General features: G+C 54.6%; 7 protein-coding genes and 1 non-coding gene across 8 annotated transcripts; 3 read left to right on the top strand and 5 right to left on the bottom strand.

The window, feature by feature from the left end:
• Positions 1-2,907: 2,907 nt before the first annotated feature.
• CONPUDRAFT_84106 (uncharacterized protein) lies at positions 2,908-4,550 on the bottom strand. The gene is made up of 2 exons (XM_007773892.1): positions 3,146-4,550; positions 2,908-3,082 (listed from the first exon to the last, which is right to left on the bottom strand). Exons 1-2 carry the CDS (start codon positions 3,921-3,923, stop codon positions 3,024-3,026), a joined length of 837 nt encoding a protein of 278 aa, XP_007772082.1. The 5' UTR covers positions 3,924-4,550; the 3' UTR covers positions 2,908-3,023.
• Positions 4,551-6,724: 2,174 nt separating this feature from the next.
• CONPUDRAFT_84107 (NAD(P)-binding protein) lies at positions 6,725-8,382 on the bottom strand. Its single transcript, XM_007773893.1, has 9 exons — positions 8,015-8,382; positions 7,890-7,935; positions 7,698-7,811; positions 7,616-7,642; positions 7,498-7,563; positions 7,369-7,437; positions 7,242-7,309; positions 7,075-7,171; positions 6,725-7,023 (listed from the first exon to the last, which is right to left on the bottom strand). Exons 1-9 carry the CDS (start codon positions 8,309-8,311, stop codon positions 6,983-6,985), a joined length of 825 nt encoding a protein of 274 aa, XP_007772083.1. The 5' UTR covers positions 8,312-8,382; the 3' UTR covers positions 6,725-6,982.
• Positions 8,383-8,810: 428 nt separating this feature from the next.
• On the bottom strand, positions 8,811-10,762 carry CONPUDRAFT_156899 (uncharacterized protein; the record flags this gene model as incomplete). The annotated part of the gene is made up of 2 exons (XM_007773894.1): positions 8,811-10,262; positions 10,328-10,762. 2 exons carry the CDS (start codon positions 10,760-10,762, stop codon positions 8,811-8,813), a joined length of 1,887 nt encoding a protein of 628 aa, XP_007772084.1.
• Positions 10,763-12,427: 1,665 nt separating this feature from the next.
• On the top strand, positions 12,428-14,903 carry CONPUDRAFT_138947 (uncharacterized protein; the record flags this gene model as incomplete). The annotated part of the gene is made up of 5 exons (XM_007773895.1): positions 12,428-12,485; positions 12,776-12,780; positions 12,923-13,495; positions 13,570-14,434; positions 14,461-14,903. 5 exons carry the CDS (start codon positions 12,428-12,430, stop codon positions 14,502-14,504), a joined length of 1,545 nt encoding a protein of 514 aa, XP_007772085.1. The 3' UTR covers positions 14,505-14,903.
• A 1,055-nt stretch (positions 14,904-15,958) lies between these two features.
• CONPUDRAFT_156901 (uncharacterized protein) lies at positions 15,959-17,312 on the top strand (the record flags this gene model as incomplete). Its single annotated transcript, XM_007773896.1, has 2 exons — positions 15,959-17,038; positions 17,109-17,312. 2 exons carry the CDS (start codon positions 15,959-15,961, stop codon positions 17,310-17,312), a joined length of 1,284 nt encoding a protein of 427 aa, XP_007772086.1.
• Positions 17,313-22,123: 4,811 nt separating this feature from the next.
• Positions 22,124-22,206, bottom strand: CONPUDRAFT_t95. The gene has a single exon. It is a non-coding gene; the product is annotated as a tRNA-Glu (tRNA).
• Positions 22,207-22,262: 56 nt separating this feature from the next.
• CONPUDRAFT_108957 (Prefoldin alpha subunit) lies at positions 22,263-23,206 on the bottom strand. Its single transcript, XM_007773897.1, has 4 exons — positions 23,085-23,206; positions 22,921-23,023; positions 22,759-22,865; positions 22,263-22,645 (listed from the first exon to the last, which is right to left on the bottom strand). The coding sequence occupies exons 1-4, from the start codon at positions 23,172-23,174 to the stop codon at positions 22,481-22,483; spliced, it is 465 nt and encodes a 154-aa protein (XP_007772087.1). The 5' UTR covers positions 23,175-23,206; the 3' UTR covers positions 22,263-22,480.
• Positions 23,207-23,312: 106 nt separating this feature from the next.
• CONPUDRAFT_108960 (uncharacterized protein) lies at positions 23,313-25,828 on the top strand. The gene is made up of 7 exons (XM_007773898.1): positions 23,313-23,422; positions 23,481-23,552; positions 23,612-23,681; positions 23,740-24,058; positions 24,132-24,492; positions 24,550-24,740; positions 24,796-25,828. Exons 1-7 carry the CDS (start codon positions 23,383-23,385, stop codon positions 25,729-25,731), a joined length of 1,989 nt encoding a protein of 662 aa, XP_007772088.1. The 5' UTR covers positions 23,313-23,382; the 3' UTR covers positions 25,732-25,828.
• Positions 25,829-25,942: the final 114 nt, after the last annotated feature.

The following is a 25,942-nucleotide window of genomic DNA, read 5'->3' on the forward strand; positions in this document are numbered from 1 at the left end:
GGGGGGCGCCTACGACAGAGACTGAGAATTCAGATACTAGTGTTGTTCCAGATGGCTTATCTCTTTCTTTCACTTGATTTGCCAGAATGTGCATGGCCTAGATCGATTGCGCTAAGGTGGGAGGCTCGTGAGGGTGTAACGTAACGGACCATACGGCTTTCGATCGATAAAGAGCTCTCCTCTGAGCGGACCACCATTATCTCTGAATTGCGCCTGTAGAAGTGCGACTGTAAGTCGTCGTCCGTGTATTGAAATTCTGATGTTATGTCGCCAAGGGGAAAATGTGATCTAAACTCTTTCTTCGGTCACCTCAGCAGTATTTTTTCTTCTCCACACCATCACCTGGACGGCGGTGGAGGACCGATATTACGTCCTGTCGCCCGCATTGAGGCAGCAAGGCACATCAGAAACCGGAGACACTGCCAGACCACCCACATTTCCCTTTTTAGGAGAGATAAGAAATCCCCATTATCCGAGGGATGAATTTGGGCGTCCTCGGAAGTGTGATGGTTCCGAGGGAGGTCATTCAAGGCTCTAGCGCCTCACGCTGGCAACTGTATTTGCCCATATTTTGCGGTGCCCGGTGTCCTTGTTACTCTAAGGGCACTGACACTAGTTATTCCTTCCCGTTTCAGAAGGCACGAACTAACGTCAAGGGCACGGCGGCGCCTCCGGTTCCTCGTGTCGTGATTGGTTCTGCATGTGAGCCCTTTCCATACATTCGAGCTTCTGGCTAGTTGCTCGTGGTATTTCTGGCTTGCTATTTGCCCGCTACCGAAACGTACGCAGCGCTAGACAATTTGCAAAAATGTTGGCAGAAAAGGGTTCGGAACACGCTTCCTAGCCACATTTACCTAACATTCGGATACCGACAAGTCGACGTGGGTGCTGTATTATTCGGTAGCAATGGTCTCAACCCAGCAGGAGATTACCAACACCCCGGATGGATGTACGGAAAGAGGCGTTTGCGGCCCATTTTTCTGTTCTGCATTCCAACCTCGTTGGCCCGATGCGAACTGGAATAATTATTACGCGCAGCCGTGACATTGGCCTTTTAGTCGTGGATGAAATTCTTGCAGCTACCCGACCACGACCCTGACAGTGCTACAGATTGTAGCGCTCAGGGTCGACCACCTTTCATCAGTCATTATGATTGGCTATCGAGGAAAGGACCGATCGGTTTACTCAACGCGGAAGCCGATTAGTAGGACCCCCGAATAGTCCTCGATTAGTGCGCTGGACGAGGAGCAGGGTGGAAAAGCGGAACAATGTGCGGGCCCGCCCGGCGAGCCCTCGAAGTGGAATGAGCGCCACAAACAGGGACAAATATTGAAAACCAGTCGAGAATCGAACCAGGACCCGAAACAAGATAAAAGTCGCCCTCTCCTTCGTCAACTTTTCCTCAGCTCCCTCAGCTTCGCTTCGCTCCTTCCACTCTCAACCGGCTTTCTATGGCCATGCTTTTCTCTATAACTCGTCTCGTTCTTTCGTAGACAGGCCTGTGCTGCCATTCAATGGCACGCTAGCACGGGCTGCTGCTCGGGAAAGGCTCGTGAGTGCTATTTGTTCATCGACACGATACCCGGGTTGGGAAAGCTACGGGAAGTGCCGGAACGCTTGGCCGCGATACTCACCGGCGCTGCGATCGACGCGGACACCACTCGGCGACGTTCTACCAATGCGTTCATCACTCGCTGGATCCGCCTCCCACAAGGGAAGCATGGTATGTCTTGTTCGCTCGTCGTCATCGCCATATCTGACACGTTTCTTCGATGCGCAGGAACCCCTCGCTGGCCTCTTACCAGCAATTGGTAAGCCCTTTTGATTATGTTGTTAGCATCGCCTTGTCTGACCTCGCGCCTTTCAGGACCAGCAGTACAAGAGCCCGCGAGCGGCGCTGCTTTGCGACGGCAATCTCTTACTCTGGCGACACACTCTGGGCGACTGGGCTGCCATCTCTGGCATTTCTCACGTCGACTTCACGTCGACGTCCCGGCGCCTTCACAGGCCCGGGTACTGCTTCAGCGCTGGCGTGGACAACCATCCCGCCTCTGCTAAGCAAGGGGTTCGGTGCATCACGCGCCGCCTCTGTTATTGGGTATTTTTACCCCAAATTTTTCGCACCGCGAGGGGCCTTCGGGCCTTTTCTTCTTGGGGCTTCGGTCTCTGGCGTCTGGGGTTTCGTACCTTGACCACTCGTCGGGACTTCGTGCGCCTGCCTGTCCGGACTTCGCGTCTTGGGCTAGGTGGCCTCGGGTCTCGACGTTGTAGGGACTAATCGTCTCTATGTAGTGTGCTCACGCACTTGCCTGCTTCATGCGGTACTAGGTATCGCTTGGCAGGATATCAGTAGTTACATGGCTGTTATGTGATTGTAATGTTGTATCGTGTCCAACCAACATGATTTGTTTTACTCGAACAAGTGCTGCGAGCTCCTAAGTCAACTCGTAGAATCGGTGGAGAATACGAGTATTCCACACGAATGTGAAGCCGCTAAGTCCAACGGTCTTCCGCTGACTGATGAAACACCAGTTCGAACTCCTAGCCTCAAACAAGACGAGCACCTTGTTTCCTCGCAAGGCCGTTCGCATACGACACAAGCACCAAGGCTCAGTAAAGAGTACTGCAGACGTCGAGCTGAGAGGCGGGGATCGTGCACAAGGGTACGCGCTCGTTACATATCGTATGCCTTTGTTCGAGGGGCCAGAATCTGCTCAGTCCCTCGAAGCTGTTCGTTTAAGAAGTACGGGAACAATGATGATTGACGACAGAAGGAGGAGTCTCAGTATTAGAGCGACTACGTTATAATAACTAAGCGTCCGATTGAATAAATGTACAGCAAGCAGACGGGTATATAGCCAGAGGCTTAGCAATTAGGAATAGGCAGGAGACGGAGAATGAGGATGGGGAGGATTAAATAAGTTACCGTAAGTAGAGACAAGATTCAACTTTAAACGTCTCAAAAACGCTAGATATATTAGAGATATGAAAGCGGTAGACGTGTCACATCGACATGTAAAAGCTCAAGAACGCTTCTTGCGCGTCGGTTTCTTAGGCTGCCTGGTCGGCCCCGCAGCAGGAACTACAAAGATATATCGTTAACCATCGCCGAGTCCAAAATCCCGTCACCGAGAAGAAGCCTCACCTTGTGACTGACCCGCTGTCGCTTCCGCATTGGACCTTCCGGCAACTCGTGCGCTCCTTCGAGGAGCAGGCGGCGCCTGCTGAGGCGCTGGTGTCTCTTCCTTGGCGACGATAGTCGCTTGTGAAGGCCCAGCTTCAGCCTGGTGACCTTGAGCGCGCGAGCGCCTCCCAGGACGGCGCCTCGCTTGAGGCTGGGGGCTTTCGCTCGTTTTGACCTCCGCGTTTCCGGTTTGATCTTCGCGGACTGGTGATAGGCGAGAACGGGATGATTCAGCTTCGGCGAGGGAGGGTATATCTTGATGATGAGCATCAGAACGAGAGGCGGCCCTTCGAGGCTCGGGGGCTCGGGGAGCACGTTCAACGTTTGCGACTGCGGGGGCGACGGACTGCTCCTGAGGCGCATCGTTCGCATGCGATGCATCAATAACAAGCTGATCGTGCGGAGCCTGCTGCCGAGTATGCGCCTGTATGTTGGAACGACGTCGGGCTGCCGACGCAAGAAGCTGAGAGACCAAATCTTCGTGCGAGACGACAGCTTGCTGCTCCTGGATACCCGCAGTCACCTGCGGTGCCACGTTATGCGGGTTAAGCAATTGAGACAATCTACGAGGGCGCTGACGGACGGTAGTTGGAAGTTGGGAGGAGGTTTCGCTGACTTCGCCGTTCCGGGGAGAGACATGTTGTTCCTGAGGACCGGTAGTCAAACGCGAAGGCACGTTCTGGGGATGGACGAGTTGAGATATCCTGCGAGGGCGCGTGAGAGGAATAGTACCGGGCATGGTTTGGGGAGGCTGAGCAGGCCCGTTACCGTTGCTGCCAAGGGCAGCGCCTGACTGTGCCTCCGAAATGGTACCTAGGCGTAAATGGCCGCTCGCCTGCTGGAGACGCTGCGCCTGGTAGCGAGTTTGAGAACGAGTCCGAGCTCGGGGAGGAGATACAGCCTCGGGCTCGATGTGACGCCTCTTGGGGGACGGCCCCGCACCCGGCCCAGCATAGGCGTCCACATCTTCTCCACGAGACTCTCTTGTGCGTTTCGGAGGGCGACTCGCGGAGTCGGGCTCGCCTTCCTCGAAATAAACCGCGCGAGCCTTGCCCTTGTCCCTGGCATACGGTGCAGTGTTCTCGTCCACTTCTTCACGAAGGTACCTCACGCGTTTCGGAGATCGGCCAGCCGAATAGGTTTCATCGCCATCATAGTCGATCTCTCGAGCCTTGCCCTTGCCTTTAACGTCCAGTCCTTTACCCCGGACTCTCGAGACAGATGTAGAAGTCGTCATGCGCGACCTATTCGAGGAACTGTAGCTGCCTTGTGCTCTCAAAGGCGCATTAGCATTAGCATCGGCGTCGTATTCTTCCCGCCCCCGCTTCCGACGATTAGAGCGATTAGCTCTGGAGCCAGAAGCGCGGGCACCGGAAGACTGGCGGTTTGAGGACGAGCCGGTGGCTGCAGCACGTTGCTGGCGGGTGATGCTGCCCAATATGGCGTTGGGGAATGTGGGATCGAAGGGACGTCTGGGGCGAGGGTACAGCATGGGTGGCATGCGACCTTGGTGGATGTAGCTAGGCGTAGGACGCGGGCTGAAGCTGCGAGGGGGCTCCGGATGGGGATGGTATAGAGGCGGGAGTCGAGACGCATCGCGCCTTGAGCGCTGGGCAACGGGCGAGAAGCGCGGCGATCGTGCGCTCGGCTGGGAGTAGTAAGGTATAGAGTCACCGAACTCTGGGATATACGTGATGCGACTGCTAGATGTGGTAGCCCGGGAAGCTGACCTCCGAGCAGAAAACGAGCGTGAACGACTCCGAAAGGTACGAAGGCGACTGTCGTGCGATAGACCACGTGGGAAGGAATCTTCACCATCGTAATCGTACCACAAAATCGGCTCGTTGTCCACACCGTGATGCTCCCTCCAACGGGCCATTGCAGAGCGCCGCGGCGGGAGCAGCAGAAGGTCAAGGCCGTTGAATGGAGGCCTGGAGATGATAGGACCGGACCTAACCTCGGGATCCGTATCTTCGACCGATGGCTGAACCATTGGAACATGCTGATGCGACCCCAGAGCTGGTACATGGAGGCGAGGGATTGGTAGACCCATGTGTTGAAGCTCTTGAGTAGTCGGAAGCTGAAGATTGGGTACGGAATCTGCTCGTGCAGGGGGCGGGGGTGGGGGCGAGGCGTGCGTAGCGATCCGAGAACGAGGTGGGGCCGAGGGGGGCGGACCCGCGTCGTCGTCGTCTTCCCCGTCATCATCGTCGCTCGGAGGTCCGGGAAAGGGGAGATCTGAGCGTCCTTCCCAAGGGCGCCTACAGTTGTATACATGTCAATCCATAGATTCAATGGATGAGCAACTTTTTATGACCTACCTCGGTGTGGTAGAGGGACCATCCTTCTGAGCGGTCTCTGAAGCGCGCTTGATGATCGCATCCGAGAGCGCTTTCATGGCATCCAACTCGTCAGCGATGGCTCGGTTCAAATAGGCAGACTCGTCAGCAGCGAAGCGCGCTTCAACGTGGGTATCAGCAACGTATTGATCGACGTATTCTTGGTAGGCTTCGACTTGACTAATGATTCGGTCGACATCACCGGGAGACTCCCAATCGACACTGTCCAAGTCAGGTGTAGGAGGGCACGGTCCGATGTCGGGTGAACGGAGTTGGTCTCTGGGAATGAAGCCTTCGACTTCCTCAGGAAGAGAGCCCCAGCGACCGAAGGTACCTGAGACCGGTCTTTTTGGGATCACGGTGCCATCTGAGAGACGCCTGCGATTCCAGTGGGTTTGACCATCTGGGTGTCGGTCGGGGAAAGATATTAGTCTCAGGGGCGCTGGCACACTGCCTTGTGGTACATCTACGGAGAGTTAGCAGTTACACTGATAAATTAATAGCACCCTCACTGTCTCTTTTGTTAACGCTCATATGACTCCTGCGATAAGTGTTCAGATGAGGACTGTTCAGGCTGATGGGTGGTGTGGGCACGAGTACGTCTCAGACGCGTCGATGGGGGAATCTTGCAGATAGTCCAACAGGGAAAGATGAAAGATGCAGACGTCTCGACTCCATCCTTGTGGTCTTTATAGACGACAAGGAGGTCCATGCCACTGTCCAGTCGGTTGGCGTTGGTCAAGGCGCGCTTGCTTTGTCTCCGTTCGCGCGTTCTTCTCACAATAAGGCAGGTCACGTGCCGAACACGTTATTGTTCCGCAAATGGCAAGTGCACAGCCTCCTTTGACATGAACCGAAAACCCCCTCCAACGATCCAACTCACGGTCCACATCCTCCGTCGTCGTTACAATGAGCATGTTCTTACATAATTGTGTATTTCCTAAACCTAGCAGTTCTACCGATGAACTTCCTTTGCTAAACACAGTCAAGCGATTCACCATTGAATATTGATATTGAGGTCCGGGTCTTGGTTGGGATACCTCAGCCTCCATCATCTCTACATTCAGGATTTATGGTCAAATTTAAATCAGCCAGGTACTTCCGGTATCTGATACCCATCTGAATGTACATGGAAATCACTGGGTATTTTTCACTTGCACATTCTCCCTTCTCAGCGCTCACAATAAAGCAAGCCACGGTCATGCGCACAGGAGTAATATTTGCATACGCTCATCGTTTGAACGGGCACTGGCGTGCACATCAAGCTATACGGCGAGTTTCACAGCTTCACAGGCAGGGAAGGACAGGAGGAGGAAAATATCGATCCCAGAGCCCAAACCGGCGCAACGCAACGTCATGCTAAATGTCAAGATATCGCAGACCTATGCATGGCTTGATGACTTGCAATCGCGCTGACGCACCACTATGCCTACGCTCAACCATATGATGTACGTGACGCTCATGTATCCAGCATACCGCCGTCAACGTTGAACGATTGCCCTTAACAGACTTGTCAATCACCGTATCACTCAAGAAAAGACATCCACATACCGGTGATGTAGGCGGAATCCTTCGAGGCCAGAAACGATACCACTCCTGCCACATCTTCAGGCGTCCCCAGCCTGCTCACAGAGCACATTTGCAAGAACTAGCGGAGAGTAGACATCATCGTGAGCGTCGGCGTGCAGCTGTCAAGTGCATAATGCAGCGAGACGCACCTGGCCCATAAATGCCTCTTTTGACGGAGCGCCCAAACCCTTTGCGATCTTCTCGACCGCGTCGTGCACTATTCGGGCGTTGAGCCCAAGACCGAGCCTATTATCAGCTGACAGTAGAAAAGCTCACTGAATGGCGTATCTATGGGACCAGGGGCATACGTATTGACGGTGATTCCGTGTGGTCCGAGTTCTCTCGCTGTGGGATATGTTAGCTTACGCAATGACATACTGCTGGGTAGGCAGGAAGCCAACACACCCAACGTCTGCGTGATAGATCGGATAGCCGCCTTGGTCGCTCCATATACCCCATTCAACGGAGCACCTGTGCGTCAAGCAATGAGAACAGGGTTTTATTCGTTGAAGGAGAAGCGAACCTGTCTTTCCCTGCACTGAGGTCGCGCCTGTAGATGACACGGTTAGACCATCCGAGCCGAGGAAGGATCTTGGAACGCTCACCGATGATACGTCCACCTTGTCCCTGCGCGATCATCGCGTTCGCCGCGGCGCGATAGCAGTGCGCGGTCCCGTAAACGTTTATCCCGAAGATCCTCTGCCACTCAGACATGGGCGCTAGAGTCCGAGGCGCTCGTCCATGAGCACACACGCCGCACCAATTGAACGACAACCATCACGCATAAGCATACGCACTGTCAACTATAGACCCGACCAAGTTCTGCCCAGCATTCGCCACCATCTTCAACACACACACATACAACACGTCAGCAAGCCACAGAACACGCGACCGCACAGCACCATATAGCCCAACGACCCACCACATCCAGCCTGCCCAGCTCATCCACAGCCCTTCGCACCAGATCCTCCACCTCCCTCTCCACCGCGACGTCCGTAGCGACAGCAAGCGCCCGCCGCCCCTTGGCCCTTACGAGCAGCACGACCTCATCCAGCCTCGCCTGCTGCGCCGCGACATCCGCAACAGCGACATCGAGCCCGTCCTCCGCGAGCCGCAGCGCGATCGCGCGTCCGATGCCCTGCGCGGCGCCTGTGACGATCGCCACGCGGGCAGTATGACTAGGCGCTGAGCCCGGTGGGGGTGCTGTGTCGGCCATCATGGAACAAGGTTAGCTCGAGCGGTGGGGGTTAATTAACGGGTGCCTGCCGGGGATGATGGTGCTTACAGTACTGGACGATAACGTGGGTAACGACATATGATATCATATGCGAAACGTAAAGTGGAGACAGGGGCTATTGTTGCCTAAACGGCTGGTGGCTTCAGGCGCTCGCACTCGATCGTGTTTGTAAACTCGGGGTATCATTGCTAAGGACAGACAAAATTGGCTATAAGGCTACATGATGCGTGCATATGTGCTAAAATGCGTATAATGCAAAAGATAATGCTGTGGAAGTATGCAAGGAAGATATGACCGACAGATGATGCATATGCTTGAAGATAGGAAGAGATTCTGTGCAATGAAGTGATAGATGCCAGTGCGATGAAGTGACGATGACGGCAAAAAAACGGAAGAGAGAAAGAACGCGAACCCACAATCCTAGACACGCAACCATCCCCAAAGCTAAGACCAAAACTTGCAATGCCGTCCGTGCGGCTCATCAAAGACAGAGAGGGGAGGATCTGAACGGCTTCCAACCGCAATCCTTGGCCGTCACCTTGTCCTGTGACTGAACCACGATCGCCTCGTTTCCAGCCGGCGCCTCGTCCCCATCCGTCGCCACCCCCGGCGCCTCAGACTGCTTACCAGCAACAGCGTCGGCACCGGCAGCAGCAACACTACTGTCCACCCTGTTAGCTGCCATCCCCAAACACGCCCTCAACTCCCTAATCTCGCCCCTCAGCGCATCCTGCACCGCCGCACTGTCCGCCCTCTGCGCCCGCATATTGCGCGCGCCCCGATCGTTCCCCAGCCGCCTCACGCACCGCTCGAGCTCGCCCTTGCGCTGCGCGAGCGCGCGCTCGGCCTCCCGCGTGCGCGTGCGCAGGTTCGCAGCGGCCGTCGACTGCCGCCCGATCTGCGCCTCGAAGATGCGCACGTCCGTCTCGAGCAGGGCTTTCTCCTGCGCGGTGGTGACGCACTCGGCTAAGAGCCGCGTGTAGGCGTCTGCCCAGCGGTGGTTGTCCCGATGGGCGAGCGCGAGGTTGACTGTGAGATGGGAGAGGCGGAGTGCGGCGGGGGAGAGGACTGCGTTTGCGTTTGAGGAAGCGGCAACGGTATTGACGTTCGACGACTGACAGCGCCGGTGGACCTTGGCTTCTGCCTCATCGCGCTGGCCTCGTACGATCACGGACTCAGACGCCCGTCGGCGAGTCGTGTTCTTGACTTTGTTGATTTCCTCGCGCTGGTCCTCGATACACGCGTCCATGATATCCGCATCGACGTCGAGCTTCGCGATCCGCGCCTCGTCCGCAGCCTTTGACGTCCTAAACTCCTCGCACTCGGAGCGCAACTCGGCAATGCAGTGGTCCATGATTGCCGCGTCCGTGCTGAGATGCGCGATCCGCGCGTCGCGAGTCTTGACCTCGCCCGAGAGCCGAGCAATCGCGTCCGCGTCCGCGGCCTTCGAAGCCTTGAGATCCTCGAGCTCGGTCTGCTGAAGTTCGATGCGGCCCTCCATGGTGTTCGCGTCTGCCTCTAGCTGAGCGACGCGTGCGACGTCAGCGACCTTGGAAGCGCGGAGTACGTCTAGCTCGGCTCGCTGGTCGGCGAGAGAAATGTTTGCGATGTTGGTGTTGGTTTCCAGCTCGGATACCCGTGCAGCGTCGGCGGCCTTAGATGCGCGAAGACCCTCCAACTCGATCCGCTGCTCGTTGATAAACGTGCGCATCGTGTTCGCTTCAATTTCTAGCTCCACGATACACGCCGCGTCGGCGTCCCTAGCTGCTTGAAGCCCGTAGACCTCAGCCCGTTGCTCAGCGAGACACTCGTCCATAAAAGTCGCCTCGGTATTGAGCAGGTCGATGAGCGTGTCCCGAGATTTAAGGTCATCCGTGAGCCGGGCGATAGTGGTTTTCAGAGCGACGATCGTAGCCCGTAGGTTTGAAGCGACCTTTACAGCCCAGCCAGCAGATGTCAGCCGCGGGCGACATAAGAATACATAGGTGCACAACTGACCTCGTCGTCCGCCTCCGCGGCAGTCTCCTCCGTCTGAGAGCTAACAGAAACCTTCGTGCTCCTGGTTATGGTCGACCCCTTCTGGAGCAGTGTATCCACACCGAGCCCGAACGTGTCGATGCCGAGCCCTAGGGTGTGTACTGTTGTCCTGTCGCCTTCCGTCTCGGAGATGTCACCGAACCTCGACGCCACCTCGCAGATCGGAGTGCCTACCAAGGTAACGTCGTCGGAAAGAATAGGTGAAGGCGGTTCGCCGTTGTTGTCCTTGAAATCGCCGGTGCCGTTCTCGGATTGATGGTCGGGCGAGGGAGAGCCGCCGTCACAGGCCAGGAAGAGAGCGTCGAGAGCGGCGACGCCCAGCCAGACGAGGGTCATGTACAGGAGGGTGGCGAGAGAAGAGAGCGTGTTGACGATGGTGGTCATGGTGGTAGACATTGTGGAGGGCGGTGAGGGGATGATGTGGAGAGAATGAAGAGAGGTGAAAGGCTGAGAGCGCGCATATATACACGGCGGACTGGGCGGCTGACGTTGGCTTCGAGGCGGGCTGGGCTGGCATGGTCAGCCGCCAGACGGTTTTGAAAGAGCATCGTAGGCGAGAGCGTCAACATGAGCGCGGCATTGGCTAGAGTAGACGTTGACGTTGATGAAGGTAAAAACGGAGGAGCGATGGCTGAAGAGCGGATAGTCGCCGAGTTTTATAAGAACATTAATGCGGCATGACGCGAGCTCGCATACAGCATTCCAAAACCGCATTTGAGCCAAGGATAGCTGGGAAAGAAACTGCAGCGACCAACACCAGCGCTAAACTCGGAGATGCGATGATGTCAAAAACGTTCCCTCATCATCGACATCATGACCGGCGTATCTGCCCGCAGCACGCATGTATGCGGACGAGTGTATAGCAGATAGCAAAGATAAATACAGCCCCCAATCAGCCTCGCGGGTCCCAGCATCCACGACCACAAACTTGTACGCATGACGTCAACGAACACGCAGTGCATATCACCACGACGTCTCGGCAGCTGTTCCTTGCCAATTTACAAAAGCCGTCCGTCCGTCAGAACGGCGTTTACGAGCAGGCGCAAGCATTAATGGAGACGGGTAGCCGGCACGCAGCCTCCGATGTAATAAGCGCACGCACGCAGTGGCTCGTAACCATTGTGGGCGTGAGATGGCGGACGTCAATAAAAGGGGTTTCCATGATATATCGAGGTGGAGAAAGCGGCAGAGCGAGGCCGATGTATGTCCGCTGGGGTGGCTTATGCAGCAGCGGTGTGCGATCGCGACGCAACGACGGGCCGGTGGTCAGCGAACGGAGCCATTCGGGAGGGATAGGGCAGGATAGGGTGGTATTGAGCGGGGCAGCGTCTCTTGAGAAAGTTTAGGTTCTTCTTGGATAGAGAATGAGCCCCTAGAATAGCTCGAGCCAACGGGAGGGAAGGCACAGGTTGGTGGGTCTACATCATAGCGCGAACGAGGAAGATGCCGTAGCCGAAAGTGTGCCGGGGGAGAATGTTGGGCGGGCGAGAGAGCGTCCCGAGTAGAATCCGTGTTGCATGGAATGGAACCAGATTTGAGACAAGTACAGCTTCATCATAGCATCGAGAACGGAATCGGCGTATTCTGTGTGAATATGATAAGGACTCAACGTGTATCAAGAGACGAGGGTGCTCACCAACAAGGCAGTATAGTTACCCCCGATGGTAGGAGAAGTTCAAGGGACCAAAGGGTATTTTCGAACGGCCAAACGTGCTATGAGTCGTGCAAATTTATGTAACGGGCTGTTTGAAGCTGGATTGTGAGAACAAGGTGATGGCAACGGTGAAAAAATTCGTACGGGGCATAAATCACGGAGGCCAACTCGAGCCGACAGGGCTGACAGGCAATTGAGAAGGCACGGGTAAACTCAAGGTGAACTCATAGGCTTCATTTGAGAGAAAAAAGATGGTGGATGTCATGAGTAGGGGTGGAGGTGAAAAGATAAACGATGCGATATGGCCCGGAAAAACAAGGGATGTTGTATTGCTTTGTGCGAGAAAGAGGCGAGATGAGCGAGGCGAGGAGGGTGGGACATCGTGAGTAGATGTATGCTGCTACGCGATGACGAATGTGTCGCGGAGGAACCGCTGGGCTGGGATGGAGCACGGTGGGGGGGCGAGTAAGTTTGAAACCTTCGCGGAAATTATTAATTGTGGCTGCGGGAAACTTTATTATGTGCCTCAAACTCTGATTTCCCGCCCCGTCCCATGCAGAGGCCCCGCACTGACCTGCCCACCACATCCGCTGGCTATATGCGGCCTCGACGCCGGACACGACGCTGAACACGGCCCTGGGCAGACGGTGGGCGGGAGGGCTGGAGGGCTGGGAGAGTTGTGGCGCGGGATGTCGGGCTGTGAAACCTAAATAGGCTTCCGTTCGTTTTTCGCCCTCCTCCCCGCAAATCTACAGCCTCGGTGAGTCAACCTTGTTCGCAAACTTTACTTTGCCCCCTCCTCACCACCATCACCATCGTCAAACTATTAGCCCCTATCTCCCATCTCTCGCTCTGACCACCATGTTCCCCCACAGCTCCCCCACCAAATGTCTGCAAATCAGCAGATCACCCCAAGCGCCGGCGGCAGCGGCTCCAGCACCGCCAACGGCACCCAGCAGCAACCACAACAGCAGCAGCAGCAGCCATCAGCCACATGGACAGAGCCCCCCTGGTGCGGCTGGATAGAGACCACAGGCGACGCCCTCCTCATCCTCGAGGCTGCTCGCCGTGGTCTTATCCCACGCGTAACCCGCCGCCTCGTCGACAGCGAGCGCAAGATGATCACCTCCGGCTCCGTCTTCGTCTTCGACGAGGACGAGAGCGGCATCAAGCGCTGGACCGACGGCTTCTTCTGGTCTCCCTCCCGCATCCTCGGCAACTTCCTCATCTACCGCGAGACCGACAAGCGCGGCGCAGGCCATCGCGGCGTCCGTGCACCACCAGACCCCACGCCCGAGGGCAGCCAGCCAGAGCACTCGCAGTACAACGTGGACGGCGTGCGGCTCGAGGGGCAGACGCTCAGCAGACCAAAGGGGGAGAACTCGGGCATGGGCCTCGACAGGCACCGGGAACGGACGCTTGTTGGTAGCCTCACCAACTCTTACAAGTTCAAGTCGGATGGTCTCATGAAAAAGGTGCATATATTTCTGTTTTCTAGACATATCCCCTTCCCCACCGCCGTCGCCGTCGCTAACGAACGTTCGCTCAGACGTTCTCGCTCACCATTGGCGGCGTCTCCCAACACCTCATCTCCTACTACAAGGTCGAAGACGTCGAACAAGGTCGCCTTCGCTCCCCATCCTCCCTCCCCGAGCTCGCCTCGCTCGACATCTCTCCCGAATACCTCGACAAAACCCACTTCCGCAACCCACCCAAGGTCGAAATTGGCGTCGACGGCATCCCGCGTTACCGCGGCGAGGCCGACGACGTCGACTCAGGCATTGTCCAGCCTCCCCTCCTCGCTGGACCCCTGGCCAGCGGCCTCCCCCTTCTCACCGACGGCCGCGCACCAGCAAACAGCCGCTCACGGTACATGCCTTATGGCGCCACGACACCCTCCTCGTCCAAGCGCGCGCGCAAGGGCAAGGCGCCCGCGGGAAACCCCGGTTCCGACGGGAGTGGGTCAGCCCTGTCACCGACTGACGCCCACGCCCCTTCACTCCCGTCGCCAACGTCGCCCGTGCCCGGAGGCCCGCCGCATGGGTTTCCAGGCGAGCCTGGCGTGCCGGGGCAGTATGCTGCGTCGTACCCGCCAATGCCGGGGTGGCCGTCGGTCCCGGGGTACCCGCATCCATCGCATTACCCGCCCAGCCCGTACGGCACGCCCGCGCCGCCTCCCTTGCACGGATCGTCGCCACCCCCGCACAGTCACAGCCAGAGTCCGCCCACGGCGTACGCATATCCGCCGTATGGAAACGGCGGTGGTGATCCTGCAACAGCCAGCACGTCTGGGCAGCCGGGGATACTGGGCACGTCTCCGCCGCCTCCTGGGGGACCGGGGCAGCCAGGGTTCTATCCGTACTACGGGCCGCCGCCGCATGCGCACGCGTACGGATCGTGGCCCCCATACGGCGGTGGGTACCCGCTCGCGCCGCTGCAGGCTCCTGCGGCCCAGACGGTGGGAGACGACAAGGATGGAGATAGCGCTTAAAAAGGCTTTTGAGCTCTTTGTTTTGGTTGTCTGATAGTTTGGTTGAGGACGGTGTGATTATGGTTGTCCGAGGCCACATTGCGCCGTATTGCATGTTGCGTGTTGATGTGCTGTTGCATATATTCCCACTTTTTACCCTATGCCCGAGTCTGGATTATGGTCTCGTTCGTCTGTCTTCCGTTCTCTCTGTAATCCCCATTCGCTCTATATCTTTCCCTCCTGTTTTCGACCTTCGACCTTCGATCTTCTTTCCCTGTCCTCTTTTTCTTTGTTTGTTTTTTGTTTGTGTTTCCTCGTGCATTCCGTGTAATACCAGTTGCATCCCCGCTTTCATGCGCATTGTCTCCATAGCCCATTCACTTCTCTTGTCTAGTCTCTTTGTTCTCCATCCCATCCCATGTCGTCTCTCTCATGTCTTCTTTTTTCTTTGTTTGTTTTGTTTTCGGCACTTTCCTTCTCTGCATCCTATTGCTTTTCGCGTCTCTCTTTGTCATTTTCATTTTCATTTTCGTTTTTGGGAATACTCTACGTTGTGGATATGGTTTTTTTGCCGCCCCCTGACCCTACCTTCGTTTTTGGCGGAGGGGGCGGTTGTATGTTGTAAGTACGTTTATAGGTTCGTTTAAAATTTAGTTGGCGGCAGTGTGACATGCCGTACCATGTTTCTTGTCTGTCTGTCTGTTTCGTTTGTTTCGTTGCATAGTGCGCAAGTTTGTGGTATTCCGAGTCTGTGGTTGAGGATGAAATGCTTCTTTTGTGATTTCGTCAGTTTTGTTTTCGAACAAGGTGTTTGTGGTATGGGCCTGTGTGCTGCGAGATCGAGTTCTGCAGTGTGTGTGATGTCTCGGACTCTTGAGTGTGTTGAGGTACGTTTGGACGACCGTTTGACGGCAGGGTAGTGACATCAGCGCTGCTAGTAGCCTAGGATGATGCCGCCATTCAGAACGAGGCTCATGATATTCTAGTAGCCCAGTCTGGTTGGCCTTCTGACGTCGAGCCCTGTATTTGAGTGGGGCTCTGTGGTTGTATGCCAGTGCAATATTATGGTACGTACGTACTACTAGTAGTGTCACAGTTGTGTGATATATCAGTGGGTATATGCGTGCTATACGGTTAACTCGGTCCAAGTGCTCTGATAAACGTGTCTTGCCATTCCAAGCTTGAGAACGCACGAGGAGTCCTGCGCAGAACCGTGACATAGGCAATCTGAGTCAATGATTATGTAGAAGGATATCCGCCAGCATCTTTGCGTGAAGCTAGGACTCGCAGGAGTCAGAGAAGCCGACCAGAATTCCATTGCGCTTTTGGAAAGGAGAACGCTGCACGCAACCGCAGTTTCTTGGGCTTGTTGTCCTTGTCTTTCCTCTTCATTCATTGTCGCGGCGTCACTCTCTTTCCCTTCCTTTCGTTATTCCCAACATTACTATATCTTCACATTCTTTATATCATGGCTACATGCACTTCCTGGAGGACCGAGCTTGCAATTCTCCGCCAGAACCCTGTCGTCTCAACCAAAACACCAACCGTGGAGTATCTTACCCAGGACTTCATCGATTCTCTCTTGGCGGAGCTAAAACGCTCAAACGCTCGGAACAGGGACCTTCATAGTGAGCTCGAGAGCCTGCGGAAGTACGACACCGATCTCAAAAGGGCTTTCGACGAAGAACAAGACACATTCTGGACCGAGCTGCAGAAGATGAAGTCCTCGCTCCTTGACTACAGCGTCTACACGGACACGCTGCGAGACAAGATCGCCAAGCTTGAGGCGCAGCTCGAGAGCAGCGCCGCCGAGGCCTACAATACATCCGCGTGGCTGAGGGACTTCAAAGCCGCAAGAGATGACGAGCGAAGGCAGCTCCTGGAGCGGACGGACAAGCTAGAGAGCCAGCTCGAGCGCAGCGCGATCATGCTCTTCGATGCCAACGTGCATCTCGAGCGCTGCGAGGCCCAGGGCGCGGACGACGCGGAACGGTTCAGGCTCGAGATTCTCGCGCTCAAGAGTTACCACGCGGAGGAGCGCGTGCGCATGCAATATCGGCACCGTGTCGAGTGCGAGGAGATCCGCGAGGCGGGCGCGGTCGCGGAAGAGGAGAATCGGCGCTTGGTGGAGCAGGTCGAGGAGCTGTGCAGAAGAGAGGAGGCACTCGAGGCTGCTCTGGAGAGCGGGGCGGCGGGGGTGGCATACGACGAGATGGATGGGGACGTTTTGTTGCCGAGTGGGCCGCTGGAGTTGAGGCGACGGGCTTCGACGGATGACTGCTGGCCTGGGATCGATAGTGCCCCGGGGTGGATCGACACGCGATTATGTGGGTACTCTGCCCGGCTTCTGGGCGCGGAGATGGACATTGCGGCACTGAAGGACCATGTCGCGGCTCTGCAGGAGCGAGCCATGAATGTCGATTGTGGGTTTAGCTTAACTGCTTTACCCTCCATGCCCCCGTTCATACCCAGACTCTTTCAGGGACAGCTAGCAGCGTCTCGAGTTCATCTGCCACCGAGAGACGCGCAAGAACCGTCATCCAAAGAGGTGAGTCAACAGAAGGTTCTGAAGATGCCTTATGGAAAAGCTGACTACATCACTAATAAACTCTAGACAGCCTGCCCTTGACCTCCCTCCCTCCCAGAAGAAAGACCAGAACCGACGCATCGTCCACGAGCGGTGCATCAAGCACCCACACGAGGGCTCGAGTTTCCGTGCGGCGGGTGAGTACTGCCGAGAGATCCGTAGGCGAGAATTCCCCGCCGAGACTGGTGACTTCCGCTCATGCAAGGAGGAGGGATGCGCAGGAGGTTCTCGATAGGCAGGCTCGCGACAAGCGTGCGTGGGGGGGACCTGTTTCGTAGTACTTGCTGGTGCCAGAATTTGTCTTAGGGTGTTTGATGTCGTTCGTTCTTTCCCTTGGGTATTAGTGTCTTCTGTTGCATTCCTCAACCTAGTGATTCTTTTCGTTCTTCCCAAAAGTCGACCTGAGCTTGTGTGAGCTACTTTGAGAAGAAGAGTAAAATGGTGACAGCATGACTCGACTCGAGACTCTGAAGCACTGAGGACGCAGGACGCGGCGGCCAGCCAAAACATCCGTACGACTGTCGGACCGGGTTTCCCGAGATGGTCACGTAAGGCAGTGCAGTGCAGTTCTTTCACGAACGCTCCTGAACAGCGACAACAGGTTGCAACCACCAGTGATCTACTGACACTCGCTGATACACTGGTGGATGCGGTAGTGGCTTGTGATAGCACACATCTTGCCGTAGACTCGGGCCCAATAATCCTCCTGGCTCTAACAGGTTTCCTCCCAATTTCCTCCTCGAACGTCGCATCTACCAGCATGTGCTGACTGCTTCCTTGAGCGCCTCGACTGTGCTGCCCCGGTAGACAACTCGGTGCTTCATCTTCTACAAATCGCCTATTACACCCGAGATACGCGGTAGACACTAGAGTCACCAGCGAGAAGAGACTCCATTGCTGTTTAGTGTTCTTACCACTGCCGACTCAGCACCCAGATTGCTTCCTAATACTTGAATACTCATACTCGGTGTTTTATAGCCTTGGAAGCACCATGCTACGTGTAAAGGGCACTTAGTAGCTATTATGGATACAAAGGTCACCGCATGTCGTTGTAACTCTACGCCAATTTTTCTAGATTCGTTGTGCGAACTAAGCTCAAACATGAGCGCGCGATGAAGTCTCGAAGCATGGTATTAGGACACTGCGATCCATAAACCAACGCTTATTCCTCACAGATACCAGTGTGGGCCACAAAATCAGCTCCTAGAAACTGCAAAGAAAGTGTTCGATATGCGCCTTCAACATTTATTCAAATTCTTGTCAAGGAGACTTGACGACAGCATAATCAGAATAACAAAATACGAAGAAAGACAGTTAGAGTGCATGGATCGAATTACTAAGCCAATTCGTACACCCGTCCTTCACATCATGTTCCCCGTCTGCAATGATCCAGAAAAATGTGCTTGCGGTGTCGTATATAGCGTGTAGTATATGCGCTTCGTGGGAATAGCTCTCTTTTCATAGCGTTCTCGTCGTTACTCCTTGCCCAGCGCGTTGCAGCTCCTTGAAAGCTTGATCATCTGATCCTGCCATGGAGAAGCTTCCAACGTCTTTATCCGACGTCCGCTATGCACGCGGAATAATCAATCCATCTCCAGTGTTTTCCAGAACGAGGTGGAAGGGTGAAAGGAGGTCTGTGTCCAACGATATCTGGTACTTTAGGTACACCGTTAGCAGCAAATCTAAGATAATTATGAAGACCTCGTCAAGCATATTTGGATAGCTCTTCTAATCATCTTCGCGTGAACATGTGCCAGCACCTTACAGAAATAATCCCTTGATAAATGTGATTATCCATGGGAGGAAGCGGAGGTTGGAGACCATGCTCTGTTAAGGCTGTACTTGACCTGTGGTGCAAAAAGGGATGGGAGTCATGATCAGCTTGCGGTCGCCTAGGCGAAGTTCCTTGCGGAGGGTATGATGGGGAACGCCCTTGTTGAATGACGTTCCTTCTTGGAAAATGATGAAGACTTACACGTTGGCCTGCGAAGTTGAGCCATGGAACAGATCAGTATGTCTTCATCTTTGGACTATTGCACTGCGCGTTTGATACATTGTTCTTCACCGCCTATATTAATGCCGTCCCTGGCAGGTGAGGTGACGTCTTTGAATATAACATATCTGTTGAGCAGGGTATTTGTACCAGAAACGCTGATCAACTTCCAAAGTGACGATGCTCCTGACAACAAGTCTGGTTCGCGCGGCAAAAGGCCAAAGTAGGTACGTGGCGGACAGTTGGGCAACGATATCGACTCGATAATTACTCCCGCAGCTGGCTTTGTAAAATATACATGGCGCAGCCGCCACACCGTACCAATATTAATATTTCCTTGCACTGATCTATGTCCACTCATGCTATTGATAATGTTCTGCTGCTTCGTAAGTTACGTTCAGCATCTGGCTATCTATAGGATATTCTTGATACATGTGCGCAAAAACGAACTACGATCGAATGGATACCATCATGACATATCATTGCATTTTGGTCTTGGACTGGACACCGGATCGAGGATATTTGGAATATGTGTGGAAGGCATCACGAACTACAATTATCATCTCACTACCAGTGTAAAACGGTAGCGTGTCCAAGAACAGCTGTCGCTGCTGTTCCATGAAATTGCACGCACGTATAAAAGGTCAGCAAGTATACTCATGGATAGAAACACCCACAGAGAAGACGCCCAACATGCCCGTAGTCTCAAATTCTCCTGCTTTTATGCCTATCCTCATCGAATATCAGAAGATAAATTATATTCTTGGTAGGTAGCCACCCGTAGTCACAAGTGACACAACCATGCTGAACTAGATTGAATACCGTAGTGTCACTTCTGACAGTGGCGATCTACGATTACGGTTAGTTGAAGATAGCTTCACTGAATTGTTTTTGTGACTCTTTTGAACTAGCTCTCAACCTGAGTCAAGAGGTGAGATACATTCCCTCCTATAAATGGACTATGACATTATGAAGTGAACTGTGTCAGATTTTGCTGATATGGGTGCGTGCCTGGTTAGCGAGTGCAGGATGACGCTGTGTTGATAATTTTATGGGTTTGGATTTCTTAGCAATATGGAATATCTCCCTTGACATATTGTTATGCCTTTGTGAGTGTTATTGGCACTACAGCTAGAATTATCTACTGAAGACATCCTAATTTTCACTCTTAGTTACGCTACGTTGGCCTAATATTTCCTATGTATGCTTTGATGTAGGTTTCTTTTCTACGTTTTTTCTAACATTTTTCCCCTCCATAAAGAATGTACATTGGTTGGTACTCTTGCACACTATTGTTCTTCACGGTTGCATTAATTTTTCCAGTTACAGAATTTCCCGTTATTCTGTCAGACAGAGTAAGGCGGCTGTACCAATAATAAATACGTGAAACTTACGAGTGTGGCTCTAATAGGAGTGAGCGTACTTCCTATAGTCTTCCCTGGCCTGTTTATTTTGTTGGGCTGACAGACAAGAAAATATGTCGCATAGATGTAAGCCAACGTTTCTATAGTGTGTGGCTTGTGTTCAACAATACAAGGCATGATACTTTATACGTTGTACAGCAACGTTCTTCCCACCGTGCTGATCATGATCATTCAAGGTAGTGTTATCGGCTAACATCAAGTGAAACAGCTAACTTGGAGTTTTCAGGAGTCATGTGCGCCCGAGTCTGTGCACTCTACGAAAATTCAAAGAGAGTGACCTTCTTCCTCTTCGCCATATTTGTTATCACACAGCTGCTGAGTGTTTCAATGGCTGTCCTTCAATCTCTTCCACTTTATTCTTACACCTGTAAGTCACGGGAGCACTGCACTAATAACATTCTATTAAATATATATAATCCTGGTCAGATCAAGAAGGCATCTTATTAGGCATCCGGGGATGTCTGGTTTTTGATCTGAATAATCAAGTATTATGGATTCTTGATGTTGTGAGCAACGGAGGCACCTGCGCATACGAGTTTTTGCTCGTTGCAATGCTCATCTACCGCTCATTGATGTACCTGAGAGTGCATGGAAAGGCGTCCTCCTCAACAGACATCAGTGGGATAATCAGGTTACTGCTGGGTCAAGGCTTGCTGTATTTCCTATGGTAAACAGTTTCTCCCATAGTCTGAGAATATCAAGCCTTAATACATTGTCTAGGGTGCTCGCAGGCTCGGCTCTGACCATAATCCTAAACCTCCCATCAATTCTCAATTTAGTGAGCAGCACAATCTAAGCGATAGCATTGCCCTGCTGGGGAACTGACTAGAATATCCGGTAATTCTAGGGCTCTATTACTGCAACAAATATCCTCTATTGTATCGAGCTTTCTCTCGATACTGGACTTCTTTGCATGTTGGGACCATGGCTGATCTTATCTATCCGCCGAGATCATTTAACCCATTTGAATGGAGGGTCCAGCATAAGCACCGGAACAATCAGCTCCATCGGATTTGGAGGGCACCCGCCTGCTCTCGACGACCCGTTAGAGGAATCAGTAAACAGAGAATTTCCTCAGCCGGAAAATAGCGTACCTTGATGAAAAGGTGACTACCTGCCAGAATACTTATCAGGTCATAGGTACTGCAGGTAAGACAGGTCTATGATAACTTTTCGAACACGTAGCTACATACATCAGCACTTTGGTGTTAGCGGGGACCTGGACTTCACTTAGCCATAGCCCTTGCCAGTCTCGCCACTCTTTGTCTTCCTTTGGCCCTTTATTTATGCGGAACTCTCTCCTGTATGTATATGATCAGCGGCCTTTCGCTATTTAGGACTTTGTGCTAATATTATCTCCGACTGGCTTCTTGAGCTTTACGGTGTACTTACTTATAAGAGTTCTCTATAGACCCTCCATTACTTCAATGAGATTCAGAGAAGCATCATATCGAAGCAGATAACTGTGGGGGTACCGAATGCGAGGTGCTGTATAGGTAGAGGACGCGGGGAGGAGCAAACACCTCTCGCGAAACGTCGTATGAAGGCCCGCGGCTGAACAAATTGAAGTAGCGTGGTATTAAAGGTCTATTGCGATACCTGGTTATCAAAGCAAAAGGGCAAAATGTATTCCGACGCCGGGAATCGAACCCGGGGCTGCTGTGATCATTAGTAGTGAAAGACAGCAATGTTAGCCACTACACCACATCGGACTTATATTTCGGTGATGACCGTGCGTATATAGAGCCGCTTGGTCTTTCTTTCAACGGGCACTTCACGTACGATAATATGAACAGCCGATAACCCTCATTACCGAGTGAGTCGAATGATTTCAAGTCAAGTAAGTACCGAAAAGCGCGTTGACTTATAGAAAAGTAGCATGCGCCACGACGTTCTATGTGCGGTAGCAAGCATACGTAGCTGGCCATTTTAACCTCCACCTCCCCAAACACAAGATCGCAAATGCCAACGCCCTATCTGAAACGTCTAGCTCTTCGACGGCTGCGACTGCGCCTGTATCTTTGCCTGCATCACGTTGATGATCGTGTTCAGGTTATCCTGCTTCTTCTGCAGCGTGTCTCCGAGCGTATCGAGGTTCTTCGCGATGTAGTCCACCTTGGCCTTGTAGTACTCGGCGGCTTGTGTACGCGTCTGGGGGATTGGGAAACGGGTGGATCGTGAGCCAAGGTGAAGCGAACAGCCGAGCGCTCGATCGAGGAACAAAGCTAGATCAAAGGAGGGAGGATTAATGAATGCAGGCGCACCTTCTTCACGTAGTACCCTGTCCCGACATCAACTATCACGTTCTCCGCGTCGTTCAGGCGCCCGGGGATGTACAGCGAGTTCGTCAGGGGGACGAGCAGTGTTGTGCCTGCGAAGCCCTCAGATCAGCCAGCAGCGAGCACGATCGCAGGCGGAGTACGCACCCTTGTTCTGCGGCTTCACGGTGTTAACGTTCTCGATGCACGACTTGAACTTTGCCTGCGCCTGCTTGAGCTGCTGGAACGAGCTCGAGAGATGTTGCAGTTCCTGAAGATCACGAAAGAAATCAGACCATCATCATCATATAACGTGCAGAACCAGCACCGACGCTGTCTAGCTGCCTGCGCACTTCCGCGAGCTGCTGCAGGTCGAGGTCGCCGATGTTGATCTGCTGGGTCTGCTGCTGTGCGGATGCCATCGTTCACGGTGTTGGTCGTGACATCTCGCGCCTGGGATCCGGCGGTGACGCTCTGCAGGCGAGGCTGAGAATTGGAACTCCGCGACGGTGCCAGCCAGCAAAGCAGTGGCTGTGGCTGTGGTTCCGGCTGGGGCGCAGGTGCAAGGGGCAAGTGGACACCGACGACGACTTCACCACTGTATATTCCCCTCCACACCCTCCACGCTGGATGGCTGCCCCCGAGGGCAAGGCGATACCTAGGGATGTCGGTCAGTTACGGGTTCTTTCTCTCTTTGGGGTGTAGAGGTTGCTAACGGACATGTCTAGTTGCTATCTTCCACACGTCTTTCCACCCGACCAAGGGAAACGTGTTAGACTGGTCGCTCAAGACGAAAGACCGTATGTCGCTTCTTACGCATACCTATCTCCTAGAACCGACGTTTATGCCCTCGACACAGACCTCGTGCTCGACGGAATCGAATTCAGCACACTCCCGAGCGGGCTGCACCTCGTCGAGCAAGACGTCGTGTACGTTTTCACACCCAAAAACCCTCTCCCCACTCAACCAACACCCCAACCCCTCCAGATACTTCACGCACGAAGGCCACCCGGGCGTCTCCGTCTTCCGCCGCCGGCGCACGACCGAGGAGGGCCAGCGCGGCTTCCGCCTCTCTGCCCTCGGCATCCTCCTCGCCCCGTCTGTCCGCCCCCGCGCGTGGCGGCACGTCGCCCCGCTCAGGCACGTTATCAATGCCATATACAGTCCGCTTGAGATACACGGTAGGCTCGAGCCCCAGGAGAGCGACTGGGGTCCTGCCCGCGCGTTCTTCGAAGAGCGCAGGGTGCAGCACGACGATCTCGGCGGGGCAGGGGACTGGAATGGGTGGAGCCAGGAGCTGGATGGGGTGCGTGCATGTTTGCTTCTCGGTGTCATGGAATGAGATGGACTGTTTGCTGACGATATTCGTGTGGTTGCAGCCCGACTCAGACTGGTGTCCCTCGAATCCAACCCCACATCTACCTCATCTGCTCCGCATCTTGGGTCCCTCCGCGCTCACGGTGTACAAGCACGTCCTCGGCCGACGGCGGATACTTATATACACGCTCCCGCCCGTGGAGGCCGCCTGCATCCTCTGCCAGGTCGCGGCTGACATATGCTACGAATCCCAACTGGATCCTTCTCTTTATTCTACTAGCGGCGAAGACGATACCAGTTCCCGATACCGCACAAAACTCGAGGGCAAGTCGAAGCAGGGCATCAACGTCCTCGGGATGGTCACTCTTAGCGATCTGAACAAGATGGACGCCGAGGGGCGGACGGGAAAAGGGTGGATTGCTTGTAAGTCCTGCTCTTTTCCAAGATGTCAAAACAAATTTTGACGGCGTTTATTGAAAGGCACGACGGACGCTATTTTCCTCGACAAGCCCTCGTATTACGATATAGTCGTAGACCTGACGACATCGACGCCCAACCTCAACTCTAGACCTACTCTCTACCTCTCAAAACCCGTGCAGTCGCCAGGCTCATCACGCGGGCCCACCCACCGATTGTCGCTTGTCAGGTTCACGTGGAGTGACATCAAACTGGCAAGTGCCCTCCTACACATCATACTGACCTCTACTAATATTTACACACTTGCAGTGGAACGAGCTCGAGCGCATTCTCTCCCTCACCGGCGCCGACGCCTGCGCCGAGCACTGCTGCCGCCCTCCCACAGACACGAACAGCTCGCGTGCGGGCAAAGCCTACGGCAGCTCATGGACAGACGCGATGCGGCTGTACGAGGACGCGTGCATCGTGTGCGCGGGGCTGTGGATGGGCGCGTGGCGCGGCAACTCGCGCGCGTCGTACTCGACGCAGGGCGGCTCGATGGCGAACTGGGGCAGCGTGCGGCTCGAGGGCGACGACGATCTCAGTCTCGGGAGCAGCGCGTTCGTGCGCGCGGTGGGGAACGGGATCGAGGGGCGGCCGCAGGCGGGGGCGGGTGCGGGTGCGAGCGCGGCGAGTGTGAATACGAAGGGGATGCGGCGGGCGAGCAATATGAGCGCGCATTCGCGCGCGCAGTCGTCCTCGCAGGCGCGAAATCAGTCGTCGGCGCAGCTGAACCACCGGCGGCAGGGCTCGACGGGGTCGATGCTCAGCCTTGGCTTTGGCGCGCGCGTGGGGTCCGCGTCTACACCCGCTTTGGGCGGCGGCAGCGGCAACGGCAATGCCAAAACGGCGGAGTTTGACATCATCGACCCCGAGGAGCTGCAGGAGCGCCAGGAGCGGCAGATCCTGACGACGCTCTCGCTGTTGCAGACGTTTCACGCTAACACGTGCTTCCAGCTCTCGCGGCTCGCGGCGCTGCTGCCCGTGCCGCGCGACCCGCGTGCACGCGCGTATGCGCCGCCGGACGTGGGGAAGATGACGGTCGCGCTCGGGGCCAAGGACGTGGCGTCGTTTGAGCTGGGGCCGCTGAGTGCGCTCGACGCGCGGTATGTGGAGTGGCTTGCGGAGGAGTATGGAGGCGGGGTGAGGGTTGTGGTGAAGAGGAGCTGGAGGGATGTGTTTGGGGCTGTGTTTGGGTTTGGGTGAATCTTTGGTGTGTGTGGTGTTGGGGGGGAGAGTGGACTTTTCTTCCACATGCTATTAGGTGTTGTGTCTTTGGACAGAGGCGTTGTCTGGATATACCTTCATACCCTGTTGTTACTGTAGTGTGCTCATATTTATCCTCCCCTATCCGCTGTTCATTCTGTGGCAGGGTCAGAGACTGCGGAGAGGAGCTTAGACGCGTTGACTATGAGCT

This window comes from Coniophora puteana (assembly GCF_000271625.1).
Source record: "Coniophora puteana RWD-64-598 SS2 unplaced genomic scaffold CONPUscaffold_11, whole genome shotgun sequence".
In the NCBI taxonomy this organism is placed as follows: Eukaryota; Fungi; Basidiomycota; class Agaricomycetes; order Boletales; family Coniophoraceae; genus Coniophora; species Coniophora puteana.

Excerpts from the sequence above, each read along its gene's own strand:
- CONPUDRAFT_84106 (XM_007773892.1), bottom strand. The coding sequence starts at position 3,923 with ATGCCCGGTACTATTCCTCTCACGCGCCCTCGCAGGATATCTCAACTC. Across the intron at positions 3,083-3,145 it reads GACAGCGGGTCAGTCACAAG|TTCCTGCTGCGGGGCCGACC; the intron begins GTGAGGCTTCTT and ends ATATCTTTGTAG.
- CONPUDRAFT_84107 (XM_007773893.1), bottom strand. The coding sequence starts at position 8,311 with ATGATGGCCGACACAGCACCCCCACCGGGCTCAGCGCCTAGTCATACT. Across the intron at positions 7,438-7,497 it reads ATCTATCACGCAGACGTTGG|CGAGAGAACTCGGACCACAC; the intron begins GTGTGTTGGCTT and ends CATATCCCACAG. Across the intron at positions 7,310-7,368 it reads TCCCATAGATACGCCATTCA|TGCACGACGCGGTCGAGAAG; the intron begins GTGAGCTTTTCT and ends ACGCCCGAATAG.
- CONPUDRAFT_108957 (XM_007773897.1), bottom strand. The coding sequence starts at position 23,174 with ATGGCATCCGCACAGCAGCAGACCCAGCAGATCAACATCGGCGACCTC. Across the intron at positions 23,024-23,084 it reads TGCGCAGGCAGCTAGACAGC|GAACTGCAACATCTCTCGAG; the intron begins GTCGGTGCTGGT and ends CGTGATCTTCAG. Across the intron at positions 22,866-22,920 it reads CGTGAAGCCGCAGAACAAGG|GCACAACACTGCTCGTCCCC; the intron begins GTGCGTACTCCG and ends AGGGCTTCGCAG.
- CONPUDRAFT_108960 (XM_007773898.1), top strand. The coding sequence starts at position 23,383 with ATGGCTGCCCCCGAGGGCAAGGCGATACCTAGGGATGTCG. Across the intron at positions 23,423-23,480 it reads GGCGATACCTAGGGATGTCG|TTGCTATCTTCCACACGTCT; the intron begins GTCAGTTACGGG and ends GGACATGTCTAG. Across the intron at positions 24,741-24,795 it reads CGTGGAGTGACATCAAACTG|TGGAACGAGCTCGAGCGCAT; the intron begins GCAAGTGCCCTC and ends ACACACTTGCAG.